The sequence below is a fragment of the Microplitis mediator genome, chromosome 5 (genome assembly GCF_029852145.1).
Source record: "Microplitis mediator isolate UGA2020A chromosome 5, iyMicMedi2.1, whole genome shotgun sequence".
Lineage (NCBI taxonomy): Eukaryota > Metazoa > Arthropoda > Insecta > Hymenoptera > Braconidae > Microplitis > Microplitis mediator.
The window spans coordinates 580401-606579 of NC_079973.1; the positions used below are offsets into that span (position 1 = coordinate 580401).

General features: G+C 31.4%; 2 protein-coding genes and 1 long non-coding RNA gene across 7 annotated transcripts in view; 1 reads left to right on the forward strand and 2 right to left on the reverse strand.

Annotated features, from left to right (window-relative positions):
• The window catches only part of LOC130669052 (uncharacterized protein C05D11.1-like), a 230564-nt gene that overhangs the window by 18410 nt on the left and 185975 nt on the right, over positions 1-26179 (reverse strand). The window lies entirely within an intron of this gene.
• Positions 1-26179, reverse strand: part of LOC130669055 (venom dipeptidyl peptidase 4-like) — a 152133-nt gene that overhangs the window by 7653 nt on the left and 118301 nt on the right. For all 3 annotated transcript variants that reach the window (XM_057471726.1, XM_057471727.1, XM_057471728.1), the window contains 6 exons: positions 23137-23336; positions 17714-17883; positions 12280-12519; positions 11734-11966; positions 5209-5431; positions 1824-2014 (listed from right to left, as the gene is read on the reverse strand). In XM_057471726.1, coding sequence (XP_057327709.1) covers positions 1824-2014; positions 5209-5431; positions 11734-11966; positions 12280-12519; positions 17714-17883; positions 23137-23336 — 1257 coding nt within the window. The remainder of the gene's footprint in view (positions 1-1823; positions 2015-5208; positions 5432-11733; positions 11967-12279; positions 12520-17713; positions 17884-23136; positions 23337-26179) is intronic.
• LOC130669070 (uncharacterized) overlaps positions 2073-26179 on the forward strand; it is a 135981-nt gene continuing 111874 nt past the window's right edge. For all 3 annotated transcript variants that reach the window (XR_008990117.1, XR_008990118.1, XR_008990116.1), the window contains exon 1: positions 2073-2188. This is a non-coding gene — a long non-coding RNA (uncharacterized LOC130669070). The remainder of the gene's footprint in view (positions 2189-26179) is intronic.

The window sequence follows — 26179 nt, forward strand, 5'->3', positions numbered from 1 at the left end:
CTCAAGTGTATAAGACAAATATTATCATAATTTATTGGTTTCAATTTTAAATTAAATATGAAATATTAATTTTAAATTTTGAATTTAACAAAACTTGCACTGAAAAACATCGGAATTTAAATCCGAATTCACTCCGAGGGGATTAAAGTAAAAAAACAGTCATCCGGTCCGTATTCACTACTCTGTTACTCCGCAAATTTTTTACAGTGTGTGGAAAATGGATTCTGTTAAAAAATCCCGAGTCGAAATATAAGACGTAAGTTGAATGTTCTTAAAACGTTTTAAACGTAAATTGAACGTTTTTAACGTTTTGAAAGTAAATTGAACGATTTTTTTGTATTTTGGTTTATAAAAAAGTGGTAATTTCATGAGTTATGATTTTAGTTTAATGATAACATCAATTAATTTATTTCAATATTTGTAATCACAATTTTCATAACCTTGATATCATAATATATAAACAGATATAAATATATAGTGTTAAAGATAGAAGTATGAAACTGAAAAAAATTTTTTTTCAAAATACGAATTCTTTATTTAAGAACCAGAAAAGCGGACGACAAAATTTTGTGATACTGAAGTTAGCCGACGTCTAGTAATTTTTGGATTTTATTTTAGACGGTAATTTATAAAAAAAAAAAATTTGAAAAAATTGCACCTGTAGTTTTTTAAATTTTCTACATGTGCATATTTTTATTTTATTTTTTTACAATTGATATATTGAAATACGAAAATCCAAAAAATTTAAATTGTCTGCTAACTTCAGGATCATAAAATTTTAGGGAATTGACGTGATTATAATCCAGGAGTACAAAATCGATGAAATAAATTTTTTGGTATGCTTATGTTTTCTTATTGTAAGTATAAATGAGTTTTAGTTTTATGATAAATATGTTTTCAATTTATGATACTCCAATCTATGTTCAATTTACGTTCAAAACGTTCAATTTACGTTTAAAACGTTAAGAGCGTTCAATTTACGTCTAATATTTCGACTCAGGAAAATATTTAACTAGAGCGTTAAAACCGTTTTATTAAAAAAAGTAAAGTCTTGCAATAAATAAGTCGTCGAGGAAACTATAATAATTTTATGATAAACTATTAGCAAGGCTCGTAATCAAGAATCCCGATAACCACAACCTCAGTACCGGTGTAACCATCAGACTATCAACCCACGGGATCTAAGTATTTATACCTTAAAGTTGTTTATAGCAGACTGTGAACCAATGCGAGGTCTAATGTTGCGCTCTAAAAGCTGATTGATCGTCATACTGTAATGGATTCTCGCGACCGCGAGGGGTGGTTGCTTTTAGCCGATAGACACTGCCGCACTCTCACTCTCGAGAGCGTATTAAAAAATAATAATAATAAAAAAAAGCCACTCCAACGCTGGAGCTTACACTTAAGTGCTGTCTTGACGAGATATTGTCTTGTATATAATAATATTGCTTGTTGAACCGTTTAAAAAAAAAAAAAAGTAATAAAATAATATTAAATTTACCTCTGGATTTTTATTTTAAATATTTTTAACGGAATTCACACCTTCACTTTAATTTTAAAATATTAAATTTTCGTTTAAGATAAAATTAAAATTAAATCGATACATCGACTTAGCAAATAAAAACACAATTTTTTTGAAATATAAAAATAAATAAATTTAAAATCAAAGAGGTAAATAAAGTTTTGTTGAAGAAAAAAAAGTAAAACAAAAAGAAAAAATCCCATGGGTAAACGTGATTTATCGCAACATCCGATGTCTGATCGAATATACTCGCAAGCTATACTACTTACTAAAGAAGTACATGTACAATATATATACTTACACAAAGATAAGCAAGGGATACTTGGTAGCGCCGGTCAAATCAGCGCCCGGGGGAATAAGCAGTCTAACTTGTGCTTCGAAACCATCTTGAATTGGCACAGTAAAGCGTTTAACAAGTGGTAAAGATTTTTCACCAACGACTGTTGCCAATAATTTGTTGTCTTCCCACGTCACTATTTTTGTAGCGTTTACCTGCAACAAAAAAAAAAAAAAAACGTTGAATTAATACTTAATATTTTTTTATTTTCCAGTAACTTGACATTCAAATGCCGCAGTGGTCACGGATTACGCAGAAAGGGATAAAGCAAAGTGTATAAACTTAATTTGCATAGTGGAATTAAACAATACGGGGATGGTTTGACGTGGGTAAGCATTTTAATTTCATGCGACACCTTTTTCACTGCCAACACTTGTTACCCTTTCAGAAAATTCTTTTTTATTTCTTTATCTCATGTGCATTCGCGTTAACTTGATACTAGTACACAATTCACTCTGTACTTTACACGACTAACATTACTCTACAATTTAATACTTAAGTAATTCAAGCACTCGGACAATCCTCTCGTGTTACTGTTAATTAAATATATATTTGGGTGCTTCGTTTCCGGCGAAAGTATTTTTTTCGTTGTTCATCAAGCAAAATATTGTTTTTTATGCTGAAAGAAAAATTCCTGCCAAGTTTAAGCTCTTAATTCCAATCCTAAGTACATTCCATTTGATTTCAAAGATTTCCTATTTAAAATACACGTAAATTAAATTACTTTTTTTCAACTTTCTAATACTCAGCTGCGTTTTATGATATCGACGCGGTTTTGGTCGTAATTTGTAGGGCATTTGGTGTTCTTCAAAAGTGCCCATAGTTACTTAGTTGTGATTCCAGCTGTTTTACTTGTGTCCGTTGCGGAAGTTATTTTTCCTATGAAATTGACCTTTATTGGCTTGCAGAACGTAAACCAATGAAAGTACATTAAAAATGCTAATGGAAATTTTTTAGGAAATTTTATTCCCTTCAAAAAAAGTTCTATGATTCAAGTCGCTAAAGTCCATAGTTTCCGAGTTATAGTAATTTTAATAATTTTTAAAATAAAATATCAATTGTAATTGTTTATTTTTTATTTATTAATATATATATATATATATATATATATATATATATATATATATATATATATATATATATTTATAAAATCAATGGGGTGTTTTAAAAATGATCTAATGACCCGTATAAAGGACGGCATTAATTTTAAGTATTTATTAAATTGCATAAAGGATTTATTTTGCTATTATGATTTATAAAGTAATTGAGGTAACAAATCGAATTCAATTGGGTTTAATTAATAGGACTAATTTATAAATATATAACGCGAGGATTAAATGACGTTAAATAATGGCACAGATTCACTACCGTATACCAAACCCTCAGATCCCATCGATTCAAGTGCCAATTAATTGCTCCGTACGACATTATTGACGGGTTTTATCGCTAACCGCGATAACTCGATCATTTAATACTTTTTTTATTATATTTCATCACTTTAACCTCTTGTGTATTTTCAATAGTCACTAAATTAACGATTTTTATTTTTAAAATATTAATTTAATTTTTTTTATCGTAAGTAAGTTGACAAAGGACCGCTGGGTTTTAAATGGCCGCGTAAATTAAGTCGGGAGTTTTTTTCTGAGCCTCAGTGAGTTCAAATAGGGGAGATGCGGGTGAAAAATGTCATTGATTATTTTTTTAACAATTCACGTGTATCATATTTTTATTTAGAATTTTCAAAAATTAATTTAGTTAATTTTGGCGCGACTCCATTTTATTTGAAAATGAAAAAAAAACTTCAATGGAACTGTCAAATTAATTTAGCGACTGCGAATGCTAAAGTAGTCAAGTAAAGAAACGGAAACCGTCAGCAAAAAAAATTAAATTTTTCTGAAAATTCTGAAGGACACGAATGAAAATCCTCTCAATTGATAGGAAATTTGAATCGGTCAATAAAATTTATTTTAAAAATATTGCTGACGTAGAACTCGACTCATTTTCTTGACATAGACGATTCTGAAAAATATTTGCAATAAAATATTCCGCAGAAATTTAATAAAATACGAATCAATTTTTTATTTATTAATTAACGGAGAGGACAACTGCAAATTAATAATGAAAAAATTTATGAAATTAATGAAAAGACTGCGGATCGGATGTCTGGTAAACACGAGCTATTTTTTCGCTTTGTATTTAAAAAATTAAATTTTTTTAACAGTGAGAAAGCGCGAGTAGAAATGGAGTATTGTAGAAAGCTCTGTCGAAAGCAGTCGAAGATAAAAAATAAAGTTGAATTTTTTTTCGCTTTATTTAATTTTTATTTCACTGTCGGGTCTTTCTCGTTCTCTGTACACTTCTCTTTTGTGCTCGATAATGCGATTAACTTTGAGATATTTTTATCTCACACTCAATGACACTCTTTTCAATACTCTCTTTTTAGTCCTCTTAACTTTCTTTTACTTCACTTTTCTATGATATATATAACGTATTATATTATATACATATATATACATATATACGAGTTATGGTTTTGCTTGGTGACAAGTTGCATAAAAAGGAATTATTAATGAGCAGGTGACTGAAATTACACTCAGTGGACACGAATCGTCTCGAGTGCTACTAAAAACCCGGGTCATCATTTCCACGTCGGGAAAATTATTAAAAATATAAAGGGAGAAATGAATGAAAAAAAAAAAAATCTTTACATTGACATGCCAAGAGCATTTTTTATCTCTGTTACTGTAGCGGTAAAAGAAATTCTACTTTAAGAACGCAAAAAAAAATCATTGTCAATTTTCGTCTTAAGAATGAAATTATAATTTATCCAGAAACTCAATTTAACATCGAGTTTGCGTACTTTTATTGCTACTTGAATTTTTTAATCAAGTGCATTTATTATTTTTATTATTACCCCGGTTCTGATAAATAAAGAAAATTTTTTTTTGACAACTCGAGTCAGGGGATCATCTTTTCTATTTTTGAGCTGTAGATTAAAAAAAAAATTTTAATGAAATAATTAGAGCCTGCGCAATGAGCAAAAAAAGGTTGATCTCTAGACCTGGGAATTTCCGGTGTCGAAAAATAAAAATGAAATGAGTGACAGTAAAAGTGTAATGAGCACGTACAATAGACTCGCTATTGTTAATAATGACAATTTTTTCAGTGATCTGAGTGTGAATGTGACATGAAAGCAATAAAAAGCTCAACGACATTTCAATTCCAGTCAAGTCACGCGGGAGAAGACGCTGCGAATTTTTCCTCTCTTTCATTTCTCCGTTTTTCTCCCTCCCGAGGTATGTCGCTAAGAATAAATATAGAGAGACATGTATTAAATACGAAAACTTACGCTGTTGTAAATCGAAATGTCAGGAACACTGGGACCAGCGCATGTCAGGATGTACCGACTTTTGTCCGGTGAAAGCTTCGCATCGTTGTAAAGACACAGTGAGCCGTCTATTTGGCTCTTAACATCACAACTCAAGCACTCGGGCTTAAACTCTTGTTCTAATGTCGACAGTCTGTAGAAATGTTGTTGCGCTGGATCGTTCGATACCGTCGCTAAATAGTATCTGTAAAAATAAATAGTTTTCTTCTTTATTTATACACAGAGAAAATTTTCCTCACTGGGAGGGGGGGGGGGGAGTACTTAAAAAAAAATACAAAGTTTTCGGGGACTCAAATACGTGAAATTTTTTTTTTTTTCGATGATAGGGTAAACGCACCAATAGATGGACGGTTAAACAGACTCTCATGTTTTTTAATCGAAATGAAGCAATAAAATATAAATAAGTTATAATAAAATGAATTATACTTAAGCAAAAATGTTTAATTAACTACACAGAAAAAACAGAAATCTTGAGTCAAGAAAATATTTTTGAAGACAAACGTTTTCGGGAACCAAGTGAAGATTTTCTTGAGCCAAGAGAATTCGTCTTGGTTGGAGAAGATTTCTACTTTATCTGAGAAAATTTAGGTCTCCAAAAAAATTTTCTTGAATCAAGAATATTTACCTTCAGTCGAGAATTTTTTTTTTTTGTGTGTAGAAAAAAATAATTGAAACTTTGTATAACGTAGTGGTTGATTACAAAAAAGGAAAATTTAAGTAAAAGTCCAAATCCTCAGTAGATGGACGAAATCTCCAATAGATGGACAGCCAATACCAGTAGATGGACGCTTCTTGCAAATGATATTTTCGTCTTCTTATATATATAAAAAATTAATTAAAAAAACAAATGTGAGATAATAATTTTCAAAATATATGTAGTATTTTTATTATCTTAAAAAATTTCTCACTCTTACATATTAGGTAACGCAAAATATATGATAATATTCGTCCATCTATTGGGGAGTGTCCATCTGTTGGTGTATTTACCCTATTCAAAATGAATAGAAAAAATTTTCATCTGCTGTTAAAAAAAAAGTTTTCAATTTTTGCGGATAAAATGACACCCCCTAAAAAAAGTGGAAAATGACACAATAACAGATGCACATAAATTAAAACCACAAAGAAAATTACCATTTTAAAATTCGATATAAATGTTGATTAAATGGTGAAAATGATGAGACTTGTGAGGTAGAGGTTAATTCTGGGAAAGCGAGTCATTATGTAAAATCGACGATAAACTACATACACGTGTCGTTTGTATACACGCCGCTGGCAAATATAGCTCGTGAAAATTACCCTATCTCTTTCTCGCTCTCTCTTTTCCCTTCTCAGTTTCCGGCAACCGCACACTATAACTATACTTCGCGTATGTGGGTTTGTGATTCGCGAGTACGTTTATTGCGAGCGTGGATTTAAATGCGTGACGATTTATGCTGCTTGTCCGACAGTCATAATGTGAACAAACGGCTCAATCATTTCGCGACATAATTAGAAAAAAAAATTACCACAACATCAACGGATTGTTTTAATTAATTTTCCTCTGCAACTAATTTAATTTAGCCAAAGTGTCATTAACTTCGGCCGCTGAATTATTCCATAAGTTAACAAGTAGCTTTGTTTTTTTTTAAGGTATAAATGTTCAATAGAATTGACTAAACTGGAGTATAAAGTACTGCTAGTGAATTTGCTGGTCTGGCATTAAAGTGTAGAGTATATAGTTATAGTAGTTTTCTTTCTGTAACTTTGTTATGTAGTTTAGTCCTTCGGGAGTCCTGGAAATATAGCCGTCGTGATGTCGTACACTTTGTAGAATATAACCCTCGGGCTACGATTATTTTACTGTACTATCATACATATATTTATTTTTTTAGTCTCTCTAAAATAACTATTTTTTTTTTGAGTAAAGATTTTTATTGAAAATGAGCCGCCTAAAAAAATGATGGAATTGAAAATTCAAACTGGGCCATGTTGCCTCTCATTTTTTTTTCTCAGCGGGTTTATTTCACATTCTTGTTATCACAAGAGTACTTGAGATTAACAAAAAAAAAACTCCCATTCTGATGGTGGTACGTAAAAAAAAGGTATAATCCGGTGAGTTTAAAAGAAAAAGTAAAAGTTTATAAGAGATAATTTTGAGTTAGCAAGTAGTAATTTAATAGCTGACGAAGAACAATAGATCCAGAATGAATTGAGTTGAAAAGGTATAGCGAACTAAAGGAAGGATAAAGTAAAGAGGAGTATAAAGTTTGTAACACGACAAGATTGATGAGATCCCGGGATCACTTATGCTGGGGATTAATTTTAACCCACGGCCCTTTAATTCGCTCTCGCGCATCAATCTTACCTAAAACTATAGTCATAGAGAGTAACGTGGCTCTACTCAGTCCCGGTCCCGTGGTTGTCTCACCGTCATTGTTGAAAGCATTTTAACGGCGAGATAACCCGCAAGCCTTCAACACTTTGAGCTGAGTCGAGTCGAGGGTCACCGGCTCTAGCACTTTCACTTCAGCCCTCGCAATCAACGGGTTTATCAAAACTAATCGCTCTTGTTAATTAACTCAGCTCATCACTATCGCTCTTTATTTATTTATTTTTAGCTCAATATTCCTGCGTTTCATTCCATTGTTAAGTCTATCAAAGAAAATCCAATTGAAATCCTAATGGCTCCGTGCTGACGATCATTTATTCTGTTTATTATTTTGTGTATTCATTCTTATTTGCCGAGTCATGCAGCGAAATTTTCAGTGAATGGGGACAGAAAGCTTTCACATGTTTCAGAAAATTTTTAAAAAATAAAATGACGCGATGCTTTCTAATGATGAAGCAAAAAGGAGGACATCAATCATAAAAATAAAAAATATTTTTTATTCTTTGTCAGCGAGGAAATGAAGACTGATTGCTTGGTATCGGAAAAAAATCAATAAGAATGTGAAAGGAGTAAACTGTTGATTTGAAACTTTTGTCATATTTTTACAGATTTTGTTCTTTCACTTTTTTCAGCTTTGATGAGATAATATTTCTTCTGATAGATAAAAATTTCTGGAGAAAGAAAAGTATTTAATTTTTTGTGTAGAAGTGATTTGGGTCTGGGTTCAAATTTGAATTTTTTGGTCGGATTTGACTATTATGATCAATGTTGTTGTAAATCGGTGAAGAGTAGAGATAATTGAATAGCTAGGGTGGTCATTGGAAAGCTTATTAAATTCCCTTCAACTTTGGTATCAATGAAAATTCTCGTGGGATTGACAGTTTCGAAGATATACTAATTTGAAGTTGTGAATCAAAATTTGAAACTGAAAATGGTTGTGAAATTATTTGAGCGGCTGTAACTTCTAAAGTATCGATTGTATGAAAATTTTTATAGATATAAAAATTGTAGGAAATTTAATTTCCTACAATTTCGGTCTTCATGAAAAATACTGTAGAGTGGATAGTTTTGAAGATACAGTTGTTTGAAGAGTTTGGAAAAAATTTATGCAGAAAAATAATGAAGATTTTGTTTTTTTGAAAAATCTAACGACATGAAAAAAATTTTTGCAAGTTGTTAGACAGAAAATAATATAGTAAGTTTACAAATGTGGTTTATCCGTAACATTGAACAAAGAGCCATTGAGAAAACTATAATAATCACCAGAGGATAAAGTTTCCAGGGGATCTCTGCTGCGTAAAATTCAACAACAAACGCTCAGCAGCAAACTGTTACGACAGTTTCTGCGAGATTCACTAATTGCTCTGACACAAAGACTCCATAATTGTTATAATAACAATCACAGTAACAATATTATTAATAACAATGATATCCATAATCACAACAACAACAACAATTACGATAACAATAATAACTTGCAAGTAAAGTTCTCAAATTTACTTACAACTGTTTTGAAGTAATTATTAATTTTTATTTATGTAAATTAATTTTACAATTTATACGGCATCTTCAATAACTAAACTTTTAATTACCATTAAAACTTGTCCGTTTTAGGTTCTGATATTTTAATTGTTTTCATAAAAACAAATAATTTACAAAGTCTTAATTTCGCTCATATTCAAAAATTCAAAATTTCTTCAACAAAATAAATTTCTGCTTTATCATAAATAATTTTAAATCTATGATATATTTATATAACTATAGATCTTTGATTGCCGTGCATTTTACTTTTCGTGCTTTGGGTGTGCAGTAAAATGCAATCCAAATATATTTTATTACACATATATGTATATATGAGAATAGTTTCTGTGCATTCATGAAAGTTTTACGAAAATTCCAAAACTTTTACAAACAACAGACAAAAGTATTAAAATAAGAAAGAAAAAAATAAAAAAACAAAGAAAACTATTCTGTTACGAGGACTATTTCCTTTTCTCAACGACATTTTAATAGTCTAGCAGAACTGGATGCTAACCGTGCAGCTTTCACGTTAATTGAATTCCATCGCGTGTTCCGAAGGTGTGAAAGCTTGAACCAACTTCTAAAGGGTGGTACCAGTGGGTGGATAAATGCTCGAATGCTTGTACCAAGAATGTGACAATTAATTTCGTTCACTCATAAATCGATTGTTACTTTTTATACAACAGTATTATTACAGTAGGACCTCGTTATAAGACTACGCGTTATAAGGCTCTTCCCCTCAATTTGTTCAAACTCGCTCGGAACCATTCCCCCACCAACAACTCAGTAAAAGTTTTGCGCCAAAACCTCGCTGTAGAACTAACGACAATTACGACTAAAATCGAGATAAAATGTAGGGGAGGGTGGGGCAGAGCGGCCCCCCTAAGCCAATTATTACTTTTTGTGGCTTTCAACCATAAGATCACTTTACTTTTATCCTATTTCGAACAAATTTATGGACATTTTGCCAAAATTCTGAAAAAAAAAAATTTTTTTTGTGGGGCAGAGCGGCCTCCTCTAAAAAATGATAAAAAAATTTTTTTTTTTTTTTTTAAATTGTTTTCATCATTAAGAATGTATTTCTTTCTCTTGACAACTATTTTTGGTTTTATGTTACTCGAAAAAAATTTTTTAAGGTGTAATAAATCGTTCACTCTCGATTACCTTAATTACTAATTGTTATTTAATAAAAAAAAAAAATCAATTCTATAATTTTACTTTATTTCAAAAATTTATCAACTAAAAAAAAAAATTTTATTATTATAAATTTTTAGTGACCAAATTTGCCTCTTACATAGAGAAACGGCCGAAAAATATGAAAAAATAATTTTTTCGGAAGTTTTGGCTGGTCCATTTTGCCCCAGATATTATGCGTAGGGCTAGAAATGTGGAATTATAATAATTTTTTTTTAATTTGACGATAAAAATATGAAAAAATCACTTTTTCAAAATTTTGGGCTTGTCCATTTTGCCCCAAATGTTATGCGAAGGGGTAAAAATGCGCAAACATATCGGATTTATAGTAATTAGGCGAAAAAAAAAAAATTTTTTTTTTTATCAAAATTTCAGGGGGGCCGCTCTGCCCCACCCTCCCCTACATATAAAATAGATACACTGTGTAATAGAGTAGAGTTGAACCAAATACAGAAATAAAACGCAAAACGGCGATAGTCTTATAGCGAGGTTTGGGCGCAAACGCTATTAAGCACAATAGGGGGGTACCTCGATTCCAAGAATTTTTTCCCCTACACCCCCGAGCTAGTCTTACGACGAGGTCCTACTGTATTATAATTTGAAATATGTTTTATCTGTTAATCTGAAGAAAGCAAACACGATACTGCCAAATATGTGCATAAGAAAATTATCGTGATGTTTTAGTGAATATTTTTAGTTGTAAGAGCAGGAAGTTTAACTTGTGAAGACTTTGGGGATGTCTAACTTTCAATTTGATAACTTTAACCAAGTTACTGCTAGGGCTATATATATCTATGGATGTATATATATGTATGTAGTTGTGGGCGTAGATATAGTCGTAGGTAGTCGTCAGTTGGATATAATTGATGATCCTATCGGTGTAGGAAATCCGCGCCAGCGTTTCGTTAATTGTTTCCAACTTCTGACGACAGGCCAAGAAGTCGTGGAGGGTGAATTTATTAGCGCAAGAGTTTCTTAATCAGCTGATTTCACTTTACGTGTGTGACTAACTCGGAAGTGAAAATCTCAAAGTGTGCAGGGGAAATAGTTTGTCAACATTTTCGACTAATTAATTTAATGTACTAAAACTTAATTAGTTTGTCATATTTACTCGTTTGATAAATCAATTATTTTATGTATTTATCATTTTTTTCCACTTGGATTACTTGGAACTTGGTAATCTAGTTACGTTTTACTCGTAGGAGGTCACGAATACGAGAAATTTATGAAACAACCCAGGGATTTATGATTTAAAGTTTACAAATTTTGGAACTGGATTAGAATTAATCAAAATTTATATCAAATTTCTATTAGGCCATAAATAATTTGAGGGTTTTTTGAAGGGAAAAAGATGAAAACGTAGAAAAAAAAAAAATTGGCTGTATAAAAAGTAGTAAACTTACACAAGAGAGTTGTCTTGATCCCAGCCAACAATTTTGGTGACGGTAAAGCTACCGGAAGTAAGGTCACGAACAACTGGACTGGTAGTGGCATTTGTCACCATCAGCAAGTGCATCCAGGAGTCATTGTCCGTTTGCTTCCGTGGCTGAATCAAGAGAAACTCGGCAGCAGTGCGACTGAAATGTGGGGACTCGAATTGATCGACCCAGCCGTGCTTTTCCTGGTGCGAGTGTGCCTGTAATTAAAGTAAACATCAACGCAAGCTCAAATTAATGATCTAAGTGTTGTGTTGCCGGGAAGTATGGTTTAAATTAACGCTGTTGTTTTCCTAAGAAACGCTAAGACGCGGTTTATACATTTGATCAAGCGAGCCCAGTCCGCTACCGTTTCTATTCCCAAAACAGCTCTTACTACTGGTATACACTACACTATTACTCTGTTTTAGTTGTAGTTGTAATTGCAATTGTGTTGTTGTACAAGCGATCCTGCAAGTGAAACTTCTCCAGCTTCACTGGATACCAAAGTGTAATCTATATATATATACATACCGTATTGTATACTGAGTTTTCGACGTCGTAGAGATGGAAATCCGCTCTGTTTTGGATTCTGTTCATCCACGTAGCTGACACAAGATTCTCTGTTGGAAATGCCACCGCGGCCAGTATCCTCTCAGAGTTAGCCAGCTGTGGTGGATACTTTATTTCGGTTAACTCAATACCCCCATTTGTTTCAACAACTTTTTCCAAATCTACGTAATACAATTTTACTGTCGGATTAATCGTGCCGCCCTGTAACAAAATACAAAAATTTTCTGTTATTGCACGCCTCGGAAGCGAAGCGGAGAGGTTGTGCTTTATAACCGACCTGTCAAGGTCACACGATTTCCACTCATTAAAGTGCATATATTTTTTTTCTATTACTCTTACACATTATGAAAAGCACATCAATATAAAGCTGAAACACTAATAAATAATCCTGATACTTTTTTTAATTTGTCTAATATGTATTAATATAAAAAAAAGTTCATTAAAAAAAATTTATTGTGGACGTCCATTAGTCTGTGGTTCAAAAAAACGGCGTGGTACGGATATCTCGAGAACGACTTGACGAAACTACTTAATTTTTTTTTCAAAATTTTCAGAAATAAGCAAAGAAGGTTCCTTTCGAAAATCACTACTGTAGGCCTTCTCGTTTTTTTAAAAATAAATCATTACGGTTAAAACCGGCAATCTTACATGTAAACAAACACACACTGCCGCCATTTTTCATTAGGAATGTTCTCCTTATTTATTTTTTTTTTTACTTTTATTACCGTATATTTACCATGGAAATTTCTATGGGAAAAGAGCGGGATATTCAATTTTATTCGAAATTTAACTTTTAAAAAAAAACATAACATGAGCTTTCGAGGCGTGCACTTTTGGATTTTCCAAATTTTTCCATAAATTGCAGCAGAAATTTTAATCCGACGGGAAAAAATTCAAAAGGACATTTTACATGAGCAAATAAATTGAACGGTGAAATTTCTTATTAATTTATGAATAACGTGATTAAATATATGGAGGAAAATAATAGATTGATTCAGTATTCCAAAGGATTAGGATTGAAAGTAATTATCGGGGAATTATATTTTTAAAAATGTAATTTGCTGTTGATTGTTAATAAGGACGATTGAAATAGTCACAACAAATAAAGAGAAAATCGGATTGGGTGGCGGCGAGCGGGGTCAGTATTATCTCAAACCATCAGGTGGTTCGTTGTGACAAAGGACTAGATGTACGGTTGGTGGATGGGTGTATTGCATTAACGTGAATCCAGGGTGGGAACGTTAATCGAATCGTTAGGATTGGTAACAGCCCGCGGGAGAGAATAACAAGCCCCTGTCCGAACTGCCAGTAATATAATCCCGCGGCTGCACTCCATTCCCACGAGTTTACCGTTTATGCCGAGCACTGTCTCACTTATCTGTACACACTGTTCATTGTTCCTCATATGTATGGTGTATGTTTGTGCGCTGCGAGCTGTGAGTTGTGCGCGACTGACACGACAATGACACTAACATTATGCCGATCATGCACTTTGTAACACTCAACAATAAATGCCTTTTCGTATTGTGGTTTTTAATGCCTGATGGATTACTATAACTGGGAATTGATTCTGTTCATATATTTTCGCTATACAATTGTGTTTTGTTATATTATACAATCGCGATGCTTTAAATAATTATTTTTGCTTCAATATTTAATACAAATTCAATTTGAATATTAATTAAAAATTCTACACTGTAAAAAATCACCGGGGTAAGTCCAAGCGGTGTAGGTGTTAAAATTATCGGTGTTAAATTTACCCCCGAAAGCGGTGTGAAAATAACGCCGCCACCGGTGTAAATATTCTAGTCCGGTGTTAAAATAACGCCGCCACCGGTGTAAATATTCTAGACCGGTGTTAAAATAACGCCGCCGCCGGTGTAGACATTCTTTACCAGTGTTAAAATATTTTATTTTGTGAATATTTTTACTTACTCGATCACTATACTTGTTAATAAATGATATTTTTTATTAATTTTCATAAAGTACTGACATTTTTTGTGTTTTATAATCTTTAAAGTTAATAATCCAAGCGGAGGCAGTTTACCCTGTTTTTACACCGTTATTACTCCGTTTTTACACCTGTTACCCCGCCTTTACACCGATTTTACTCCGCTTTTACACCGGTTACCCCGCTTTAACAGCGGTATTTTTAACACCGGTGTAATTTTATTTTAACACCGGGCGGAGTTAAAATGAGTCCATTTTTAACACCGCTCTTTTTACAGTGTAGAGTTCGCGGTTCGATTCCCGGTTGCTGTTAAATATTTTTTTCGAAATTTTTATTAATTAACTTGAGTTAGAAATTAAAATAAAAATTAAATTATTGAAACCTAAAGTTTGCGGTTCGAACCCTGGTCTCGGTAAATCGAAAAAAAATACAAAACTTCGATTTAAGTATTTTTATTAATTATTAAATATGTTTTTAATTTTTTTTATAAACGAGTTAATTTATTAATTTTAATAAAATTAAAAAAAGTGTAGCGTAAGTTTATTATCTCGAGTTAAAAAAAAAAGTCTCATTTATTATTCAACGCGATACACTAGATTATCAAGTTATACTAATGAGAAAAAAGATCCTCTGGAGGTATAATATAAAAAAACCGGTGGTTAAGTTAATGCAAGGTAAGAGTAGAAAAGTGTTACGACACGTAAGTGGAGAGATAATGTGTTTACACGAGAAAATAGAGCTGAGAAAAAAAAAAGCTGAAAAATAGGAGCCTCTGTTATAAACATCATGAGCTCCTTTACAGTCTGAGCACGAGGCTTTACGACAAAGTGTGACACTTGTGACGCACTGTGTGCGAGCCAAGTTTATTAGAGTACTGCAGCCGTGCCGCGACGTTAAATAAAACTAGCGAAATCCTAAAAATATATATATGACCCAAGAAGCTGGAATTGAAGATTTTTTTATCACTACTCCGGTGCTTCAAATTTATATAGATATAAATGCGGTCTTATTTTTAGTTTTTTAACTGAGGAAACTCGAGAATATCTCCAAGACGACATGTGTTTCGGGTATATTTTCCATTTACGACCTCAGATGAACAACAACCTGAACACTTTACGATACCAAATAAAAATATATACAAGTATGAGCTCTCGAGCTTGTCTGAGCTTCCTTGCTTCTACTCTAGCTTTAACAACTCATACATTTTTTATTTCTCTATATAAAAATCAAATTAAAAATATAAGAAGTAATCTCGCAATAAAAAAAAGTATTTATTTTATTTTTTGTTTTATCGAAACCTATAAGTGAACGGTAATAAATTTTATTTTTACAATAAATACTTCAAAGACTCGAAAAAAAAGTTAAAATTTTTTTTTTAATTGATATTTATATCAACTATTAATTTTTAAAAATAGAGCTTCAAAGAACGAAGGGAAAAAAATTCATTATTAAATCAGTTATTTATGAGAGCTTATAATAATAATAACAAAATTTTTATTTGCCTAGAGCAATGAGTGGTAATTTTTCTTTGTTCTATTACAAAAAAATAGTATGAGTATAAAGAGTAAAATGAAATAAAGAATGGAGTAGAAGAAGGGATTATCGGATTAACCACAATGGCGCCCAGCGCGTGCTTAATCGTACCGTGCATAAGTAAATTGCCGTGAGTAAAAAAAAGATAGTTGTTTTAAATATGAATAGACATGTTTAATCTGTCTCACGTGTGAATGAGCTTAAGAAAATAGAATATAAATATGTTAAACTGTTTTATCGATGATTTGTGTTTACACTGATAAAAAACAAATTTTCTTGACAGAAAGGAATCGAAATTTATTTTCGAGATCAGATTTCGTCGATTAAGAAAATTATTTTGAATGAAGCTTGAAAAATTTTATACTAAAAATATATTGGGTTGAAAACTTCTCGTCAGGAAAAACGCAATATTTAAAAATTTTTTTTCTCTCAGTGTAATGTGTAATTTTATTATTTCGCGCTTCGGGTTTTTAAAACGATGAATATTTTTAGTGATAAATTAGTGGGTAATTTATGGACCGGTTTATTGTTTTTAATGCGCCGTAAGGTATTTTATTTTATTAATTGTACAGTTAACGGATTATTGCGTTGGTTGTAATTAATAAATAATTGGGAAGTCACGTAATGTTTTAATCATTACAGCAAATAAAGCTTTGCTTTATATATCAGATATTAAATTACGTTGTTGTTTGCATTAATTAATTCTGTGAAAATATATCGCTTAATTTATTGCGAATTTATCTTATTATTTTTCAATGGAATTTGTAAATGTTTACGGACAAAATTTAACTTTAAATATTTTCGGACAGTAATTGGGTTAATGTTTTCTGCTTTCAGTTACAGATGTTCTGTTTTGCCTCATTAAAGTAATGATACATTTATGCTGTAGTCATATTCGATGCTAAGTTCCTTCTGAGCTTCAAATTACAACCGAGTGGGGATTGTTTAAAATTTAATATTGCAATTTGCATAGAGCTTACAACTAATGAGTGATATTAAATTTAATTGCATAGATTTTGAGTAAGAGAATATTAGCAAACCCTGCTTCTTAATCTCAGGTAAGAGGAAATTAATAATAATAAGGTTGTATTTGATAATTAATATTTTACGATGAAAAAAAATTACAAGTCGCGAAATTTTGATCTTTGCTCATGACTTTTGTACGGAATATTTTATAGAGTTTACTTTGTTCCTTTATCACAGAATTAAATTTTAGACAATCAGTCCCTCGGTACTTTGGAATCTAGAGTATAAGGAACTATTCAAATGAACGGCTTTAGCATTAAAGTTTTCAAAAGGTTTTTCAAGCGTCAGCAGAAAACTTCATTTCAATACGAAAAATTTATTTTTATTTTCCTGAGAAGATTTGAGTTCTTTTTTTTTTTTATGTTTTAAAATCCAAGAAAGTCAAACGTCCAACCCACAAAAATTTTATTATTCATTATCGTTAACTAATTTCAAGTACTCTAAGAATTATTTCAGAAAATCTTTTTTTGACTTTGATCGCGAGGCTTAAAAAATTTTTTTCAATGAATGGAACCAGTTGATTTTTATTTACTGTCCAATTAAATTAATTTCTGGCCGAAATTAGAATTCAAATCTCCCACGCGTATTACTTTTCATATTTCGCGCCTTTTTAATTTAAAAAAAAATTTTTTTATCAATTATTTGAAAGTTTGTGAATAGGAAAATCTTTTTTTAACTTTGATCGTGAGGCTTAAAAAATTTTTTTCAAAAAATGGAAACAGTTGATTTTTATTTACTGTCCAATTAAATTAATTCCTGGTCGAAATTAGAATTCAAAACTCCCGCGCGTATTACTTTTCATATTTCGCGCCTTTTTAATTTAAAAAAAAAAGTTTTTATTAATTATTTGAAAGTTTGTGAATAGGAAAATATTTTTGAACTTACTTTGGGATAATGAATCGGAATAGTTGATGTATATTGGAATGATAAACTTCCTGGGTAACCATAATAAGTGATATTCATAATTGGCGTCTGTGTATCGTCAAAATACGCAAAAACCATTTTTTTTCCACTGGGTGAAAACCACAAGGCCTTGTTGGAATTAAAAACTTCCTCTGTAACAAAAATAAAATTAATGCTACACAAAATATGAAGTAGGGTGGCGCAAAAAAACCGACTATTTTTTTTTTTTCCATCTCGCATGAAAATTTGTTGGTTTACGATGTTTTAAGAAGCCTCTCCACAAATCAGCTCGATAAATAATTTTTAAGAGGTCGCTCACGAATTTTGAAAATATCAAAAATGATCGAAATTCGGATTTTTATTTAAAAATTTTTTTTTTTCTCGTGGCAGCAATAGTTTATATTTGTAAAATCATGACTATGCTGAAAATTTCAGCCCAAAATATAAATATTTAAACGGCGCTCAAGTATTTCGAATATTAACTGATAATATGTAACTAATAGTTTAAATTAGTTTCTATAACTCAATTGTTGTCATTTCACTTGAATATAACTTTTGCATACCCAAAAATATACAGAACAGTCTTAAACAATGAAATTCGGTCAGTTTTGAATAAGCGAAAAAACCTACAAATTGGATTAAAAAATAAAAAAGTATGTAAATAACTTATTATTTCTATTTCTCGGGTTATATTTTCATTCATTGTCATGCAAATTGATGGTGAAAAAATCGAGAAGCTTTATTATTAATATTTAAGGGTCGCTCAAAAACGTCCAAGAGACTGCGCTCGGAAACATTCAAAATTCTTGAGCGCCGTTTAAATATTTAAATTTTGGGCTGAAATATTCAGCATAGTCATGATTTTACAAGTATAAACTATTGCTGCCACGAGAAAAAAAAAATTTTTTTAATAAAAATCCGAATTTCGATCATTTTTGATATTTTCAAAATTCGTGAGCGACCTCTTAAAAATTTTTTATCGAGCTGATTTGTGGAGAGGCTTCTTAAAACATCGTAAACCAACAAATTTTCATGCGAGATTGAAAAAAAAAAAATAGTCGGTTTTTTTGCGCCACCCTAATATGAAGCGTAAATTAATTGGTCATTGAGATTAATTATCATTATTTGTAGTGAATTATCATTATTAACTCGGGTACTCATTATAAAAATAACTAGGGCTGGTAATTTATTAAGCGAGAGTAAAAAATGGAAAATAAAAAGTTGAAAGTAAGGTCGGAGAAGAGATAAGGAATAAAAAGTAAAAAATTGTAAAGATAATTCTTTTGAGAAGAGTGAAAATCCGCAAAGTAAGATAGAGGAATGTAAAAATATATAAAAAAAAAAAAGGAAGTAAACTTGAGTATTTTCATTGAGAGGAAAGAAAGAAGGTTGAAATGAGAATTTGCTCGAGTTGTGAAAAAAAGTGGTTATCTGTTGGAATGACGAGAATGTCGGTTGATGGTTAAAAAAGAGGTTTGGGTGAAAAAAGAAAAATAGAAATGGAAAATAATAAAAATAAAAAAAAAAAAATTATTAAAAAGAGAAAGGATAAAGGAGAGAAAAAGTAAAAAGGACCTTTTTGAACATCTTTAGCAGGAGTGGCGGTGGGTGGGGGGTGAGAAGGTATCCTTTTGTTCCTGACGTGGAATTTTCAGAGCCGCACGTTCTCGAGGCTTTTGAGACGCGTTTTTTTCTCTGATAACATCCAGTCCTAGATTTACGGAGTTATGTCAAAAATTTTAGTTCTTTTTTGACATTAAATTAAATTTTTAATTAATAAATTTACTCTAAATTTTAATTAAAATGTTTAATTAGTATCTCTTATTATTAATTATTTCATAATTCTAAATGAAATTTATAATCGAAATTAGAATGTCTTAATACTGAGCGCCCGCGAATTAAAACCGTCTTTGTAAAGTGATCTAAAGCCTGCAGGTGAATTCCACGTGACATTTTATTAAATTAATATAATTCACTTTATAAAATTGCATCCCCAATTAATTAATTTATACAAAATTTTCATTATACGATTCCTCATTTAATAAAAATAAAATTAAATACAAAAATTACGAGGATAAAAAAGAAGTAGGGTAAACTTTTTAAAAATAATTTTGAGCCATAAAGTAAAAATATAGCAAATAAAAAGTAAGAATAAGTGAGATCTAAAAAGTAACGAGTCCTTTATTCGAAGCATCTACCAAATGGGCTAGCTAATAAGCTAATAGACTTAAAGGTTTTAACCTTAGACACATAAACTCGAGTATCTTGGAAAGTTTAAGTATCACTCTCTCCTTCATTAATTATCTTAACCCCCAAGTTATTTTATATCCTCCTCCTGCCTGCACTTATCGCGGTTTGCTCTATCGCGGAGCCTCCACTACCAGTAAGTAAAAGTAGAAAAGTCTCACTCGAGTCAGACCTTAATGCAAACTCGTTTCTTAAGACTATCAAGCTTTACTCTCAACTTTACTCTCAACTCGCTCCTCTCTACACATAACACAGGAACTGAATGCTCAGTTAAGTCGGCAGACGTCAAATAGCTTACGTTCATAAAACCCTCGTCGGTTTAACAAAAATTCACTTACTGGAGCCTTGACTCGCGTCAAAAATTCATAATTAAGTTTTTTAATTTCTGAGTGGGATTTTTCTGGGTCAGTGGGTCGGATTAAAGGCTCGTTCACTTGCTCGCTCACTTGGAGCTTGAAAGGGTCGTCTTTAAGAAGCTCCCGGGGGAGACGACATTCCGCACTGTCTCTGCCGTCCAATCGACTTGCGCTATTCGTTATTTATTCAACAGCCGCGGGTGACGGCCGGTTGAGAGATAGTAGTTAGCCGGATGTCACATTGGGATGCGCTCTTGGCATTTGAATCATTTCCCTGGAGGTATTGAGCTGATCGTGACGAGACTAAAAGGAAAGTGAAATAATACTGGATAGATAGATCTTTTATATTTTATTTTTTATTTTTATCGACTCTTTTTCAATCTATCTCAATATTTATTAATATTTCAAGATATTTTATATTTACTTGGAATTCTAATAATAAAAGTGTCTTATTTATGTATCGAGCGATATTGCATCTCTCAGTAAATAAGGAATTTTTTTAATTAATGTTAAAAAAAAATTCGGATAAAATGGGTGATTTAGAAAAAAATGATATCGATTGTAGAAAAATCGCAACTGATGGCCTTCGATACTAATCGGATACTATTAACGAGGTAGGATTTGCGAATGGGATCTTTATAAATCCGCCTTAGAGTTCTGTCAGCCATCACAAATTTTCAATATACCCGTGATTTCAATCGTTAACTAACGGATAGAGGGATTACACACCTGAATTATTGAATTAAAATTATATTAATTTATTTTAAGCTTGATAGTGATAATAATGATGAGTAGATTATAGCAAAAGTGAAGTAGAACAAGTGGTTTAATTAAATAAATTAATTTTTAACAAAAACTTTCGACATACGGGCACTTGACGATCCCTCAATGAAATGCTGTGACATAAAATAAGACAAAGTTTTCCCTTCCAGTGGAAAACGAGACGTTAAACTTTTTCCATTTTACCTCCGTGATCCTGTTAATTGACCGTTTTTTTCGGACGAGCGAGAGTGAGAGAGGAAAAAGTTGAGGATTGCGAGGATGATGAGGGTTGAAGGGAAAAAGAAGGAATTTGCAGGGTATGAGTTAACTGGGGGTTTATTCCAACTAACAAGGAGTTTTGGGTACGTGGGAAAAGAGGGAGAAGAGCAGGAAGGGGTTGCAAGTGAAAGAAGGGATAAATAAGCCTGTAGAGTACCGCGTGATACGAGTCAACTCATGCATAGTTAAATTTTCTACCCGCGCAAATGTACAATGCGAGTTCTCCTAGTTTTCTCTACTCATTTTACTCTATTTCGTTTTGCGCTAAAACTTTTTGGTAAAACCCTTTATTATTATTGTCATTTCATGAATGTTTAATATTTAATATAAATTACTTTAATATATATATATTTTTTTTTATTATAATATTTAAATTTTTAAAAATATTGTTCATAATTCTCTTTGATATATTAGACTGTCAAGGATATAAATAAAAAGATCCCCAAAATTGATATACTGTCGAAAGGTCCATAGGTCGTATTTTAAAATTATGTTACTTGAATTTTAACAAGAAAAATATATATAATAAATAAAATTCAGTATCTGAGACATTTATATCTGATATTGTTTCAAAAAAATGATTAAAGAATTTTTCTCTCTAAAATTCCTAACTGACGATACAGAATTTCGTAGATCGAGTTTGACCGTATTATTGAATGTGGGATTGAAAAAAAAAAATCGCAGCGGGAAAATATTTTTCCATTTTTCATCAAAGTCAAAAGTAACAATTTGTGGCATAATAAAATTGCGAAATTTTTCCTTTTAACTAAAATTCAATTTTTCAATACCTTGTTAATATTTACTAGTAAAATATTTTTCAATGCGTCATATCAATTAAACTTTTATATATTCATTGTGCAGAAATGAAAACACATATTTATTATATTAAACAAAAAGTAGTTTCGTGGAAATATTTTTATTAAAAAAAATAAAAATAATATTTCGTATTTTGTATTTAACAATAAAATTATTGAAGCAGCAATATACGTATATATTTATAATCAATGACATGACATACAATATTTTTGAAAAGTATTCGGATTCAAACAAAAATTATTATTATTATAAAATTTCGTCAGTGATACTTTCTCATTACTTTATTATGTATATATTATATATATATGTGGGAATGTGAATTTTATATGCATATGCGTACGTAATAGATCGTGAAAAGTAAAAAAAAAAGAAAAATCTAAAATAAAAAGTGAAACAAATGGGGGCAGAGCCAGAAAAAAATAGATGTTGACTGACGAAAGCTAATATATGAATGCGTAAACTGTAAGCACAGTCCTGCTGAACGTACTAAAGCACATGAATTATTGCTGCGACGGGATTTCAAGCCCTATGTGTATATATTTGTACATAAATATAATATATACATGTATGTATACGTTACAATACATGGCGTAGCGCAGTGTCTGGAAATGGGTTACTATATGTTCCAAATACAAGTCTACGAATGTCGCAGCTCCCATGAGAATTCCGAGTGCCACCTCGAGATATTACTTGCTCATGATAAATTGACATAACCACGACCGCTCGACCGACAAACCCGACAGTAAAAAATCTACATATTTTTATATTTTTAATATGCATTAGTGTTTATTTATTGTCGTTTGATATTTGGCCGAGCTGGAAAAAAATTACAACCCGGGTTGAAAATTCGTGATTGATTTTGATTTATTTTCCGGGTGGAAGGGAATTTTTTGAGGGTTCAGGAAATTTATTATGTTTTAAAATAAGAAAATGTATATAACTGACCTTCATAAACCCAATCAGGAATTCCATTAAAGACACTTCTGAAAACGCCATTATTAGTAATTTGATAATCTTTAGGTTTTTCTGCTTGCGGTCTGTAGTAAATGTTATTAAGATGAACATAGACAAGCGCATTGCCAGCGGACGCCCATGTGGCGAGCTGGAGACTCGTTGAATTTCCCACCGTGAGTAGAGTGTCCTCCCTGGAAGCACAACACATCCACAATGTTATTAATGATTTATTTCAAGCTCCAATAACTCGATCGTAAAATCGATTAAACGCCGTGGCGATAAAACTGCTATCGATGATATCGAGAAAATTGCAAGTCCCTCCCATTTGCTGCTTCACTATCCTACACTAAACCCATAAACTAAACTTTATATTACATTACATTTAAAAAAAAAAATAATAACAAAAAAGAATTTCTAAGACTAAAAAAATTCAATTATTTTTTGGCAACTCAATTTATTGATACACAAATCAAATTTAACGACTGCTTCCTAAATCTTAATGGTTATGGATCGCTGGCTTATGCCTTTAAATCGTATTTGTATTCCTCGCGAGTACAAACGATACATTTTATTTATTTATTTTTTTTATTCTTTAAAAACTTTCGACGACGTGCCAATAGGGGACGTCTGATGTATTCAATATTAATGAGGAATAAAAAGCACTTGCGTTTTTTTTTTTTTTTTTTTCGTTAGGAAAAAAAAAGTTTTCTGTTGAAAAAAGTTATTTTACATTTTAATAAATTGCAAAACTTTTTTTCAGTGTGTCTATAATAGAACACTTACAAAATACGTAATTAATTAATTGAAAAAATTTCCGACCCGAAGGAATTAGAACTTTTCATTGGCATTGGAAATAAAAAAATCGGTCTATCAGTTGACCCTGCGGGCCAGCCCTAAATCTTCCCGAATTTTTGAAAATTTCAAAATTTCTTAGCGGGAAGTTAAAAATTGTATGTGGGGTAAAATGGGCCGTATGAAATGATAAATTTAATGAATTTTGTAAATAAAGCCGGCGAGTTTATTGTCGGAAATATTGGAATCGCAGCGTGTGTGGGTTTGCCAAACGGTTGTAAGCTTTTGAGTGAATGAACTATGGACCTCAGAAGCCTTCAGCCTTATTGTACTTAATACTCTTTGGTATCTTTGCTCATACACGTAAACTCGTCGGCGTACTCGACTTTACTGCAACATAGAGGTAAGTACGCCTCGACACGATGATAACGTTGAAGACTACAAAGTTAAAGGCTTAGAGACTGTGCTCTTACATTCTACCTATCTCGTTATTTCACGTCCAATCGATATTAAATTTCAAACACGATAAGTTTGTTTGCCTTTACATCCTTTATAATAACAATAACAATAATAATAATAATAATAATAATAATAATAATAATAATAATAATAATAATAATAATGATGATAAATATTAAATTCCAGTTTTTAACGTAAATTCTGTATCTCTATGAATATATAATCCTCAAAGGACTCTTACAGCTCAACTATTGGTTTTATTAAAAAAAGTGTCTGATACATTTTTGTAGGGAATTTAATTTTCTACAAAAAAGAATCCGAGTGTTTTGTCCCTAAAATTGTTTGTTCAGAAGTTATAGGCGTATGAAGGCTAAAAAAATTCCTAAATAATTCTTATCAGGGTGACCTAGTTGCCCTTCATATAAACATTAATATCTAACGCCCCCATTTATCTGGACCCTGTTGATATAAATTAATTTTTATTACCGATAAATATATCGGTAGATAATAAAAAATTTATCATCGTTTGTTGATTTACAGAAGGGCTGAATTTTAGTTCCGTGCGTTAAAATGATAACTGAGGATTAAAAAAAACCGAGATTTAGGGTCGGAGATTTTCCGATGATAACGCGGTGGAAATCTGCGTCTTTAAATCGGAAAAGGGGCTGTAGGTCGTCGAGCACACCCTGACCTGCAGCCACTCGAACAGTGGGGAGCTATCACACACAGTACTAGGAAAAATATATAAAGACGCAGCTGAATATCTTGAGGATAAGCTTCAACCATTTTTTATCTTTTTCCCTCGTCTCAAATCCTATACACTTCTTATCCTTTGCTCTAAGTCTTTCAAGTTCACCGATCTGCTAACTTTTTCTTCATTCACTTATACACTTACTTTTTTTTCATCTTATCCTTTTTCGTACGTTGGTTTTTTAGTTTTATTTTTTTGTCCGATAGATTTGATAAGAAAATTATTGTTTTTTTTTTCTTTAAACAAATTTTAATTCGAATCCAAGGTAATGCTCTAGTTTATTTCCACAGATTGTCTGATATATTTAAATTAATATATGAACATTTGAAATATGCGATTTCTGATTTCCACTTTTTTTTTTTTTAACTTTGTTACGAAAATCGATTTTCGATAATCAGGTTTTCATACTAATTTTTGAAGTTGGCCTACAGGGTCTTGGATCAATTTGTTCTTCAGATTTAAAAAAATTTTTTTTGTAATATTTATTCACTTATGAGACCCATAAAAAAAAATATTATCGTTTGATCTTAAAAATCTAATGACCTGCAGTTATATATGACTATACATATATTTATTCTGTGAGTTTAAATTGGCGAAATCGAAAAATATCAGTGACAGATTCTTTATCGCATTTATTTTTTATTACCCTCGAGACCAGATAATATGATATCACGAATGGTACATACCCGAGAGCATTTTTTGTATGCGCGTTTTAAATTTCGAAGCCAATAAAATGGCTATTGCTATTGTGATATCTTGAATTTTTGTATAGAGTTAAATTTCACCCGATTTACCTGCACCCGTTTTGCCTCCGAATATCCTCCATTGTTGATGAAAATATTCACTTGCTCGGCATTGATACTTATATATTTATCCAAATATAAAAAGTGTATAGGGATAAATATGTTGTGTGGATAGAGAAAAAAAGTAAAAAAAATTGGCATCGATTTTAATGTGCGTTCATTCGAAGGATTTTAAATCACGTAAACAGATTCCTCGGAACATGCGGTTTGGCTGATTGATTGTTTACCT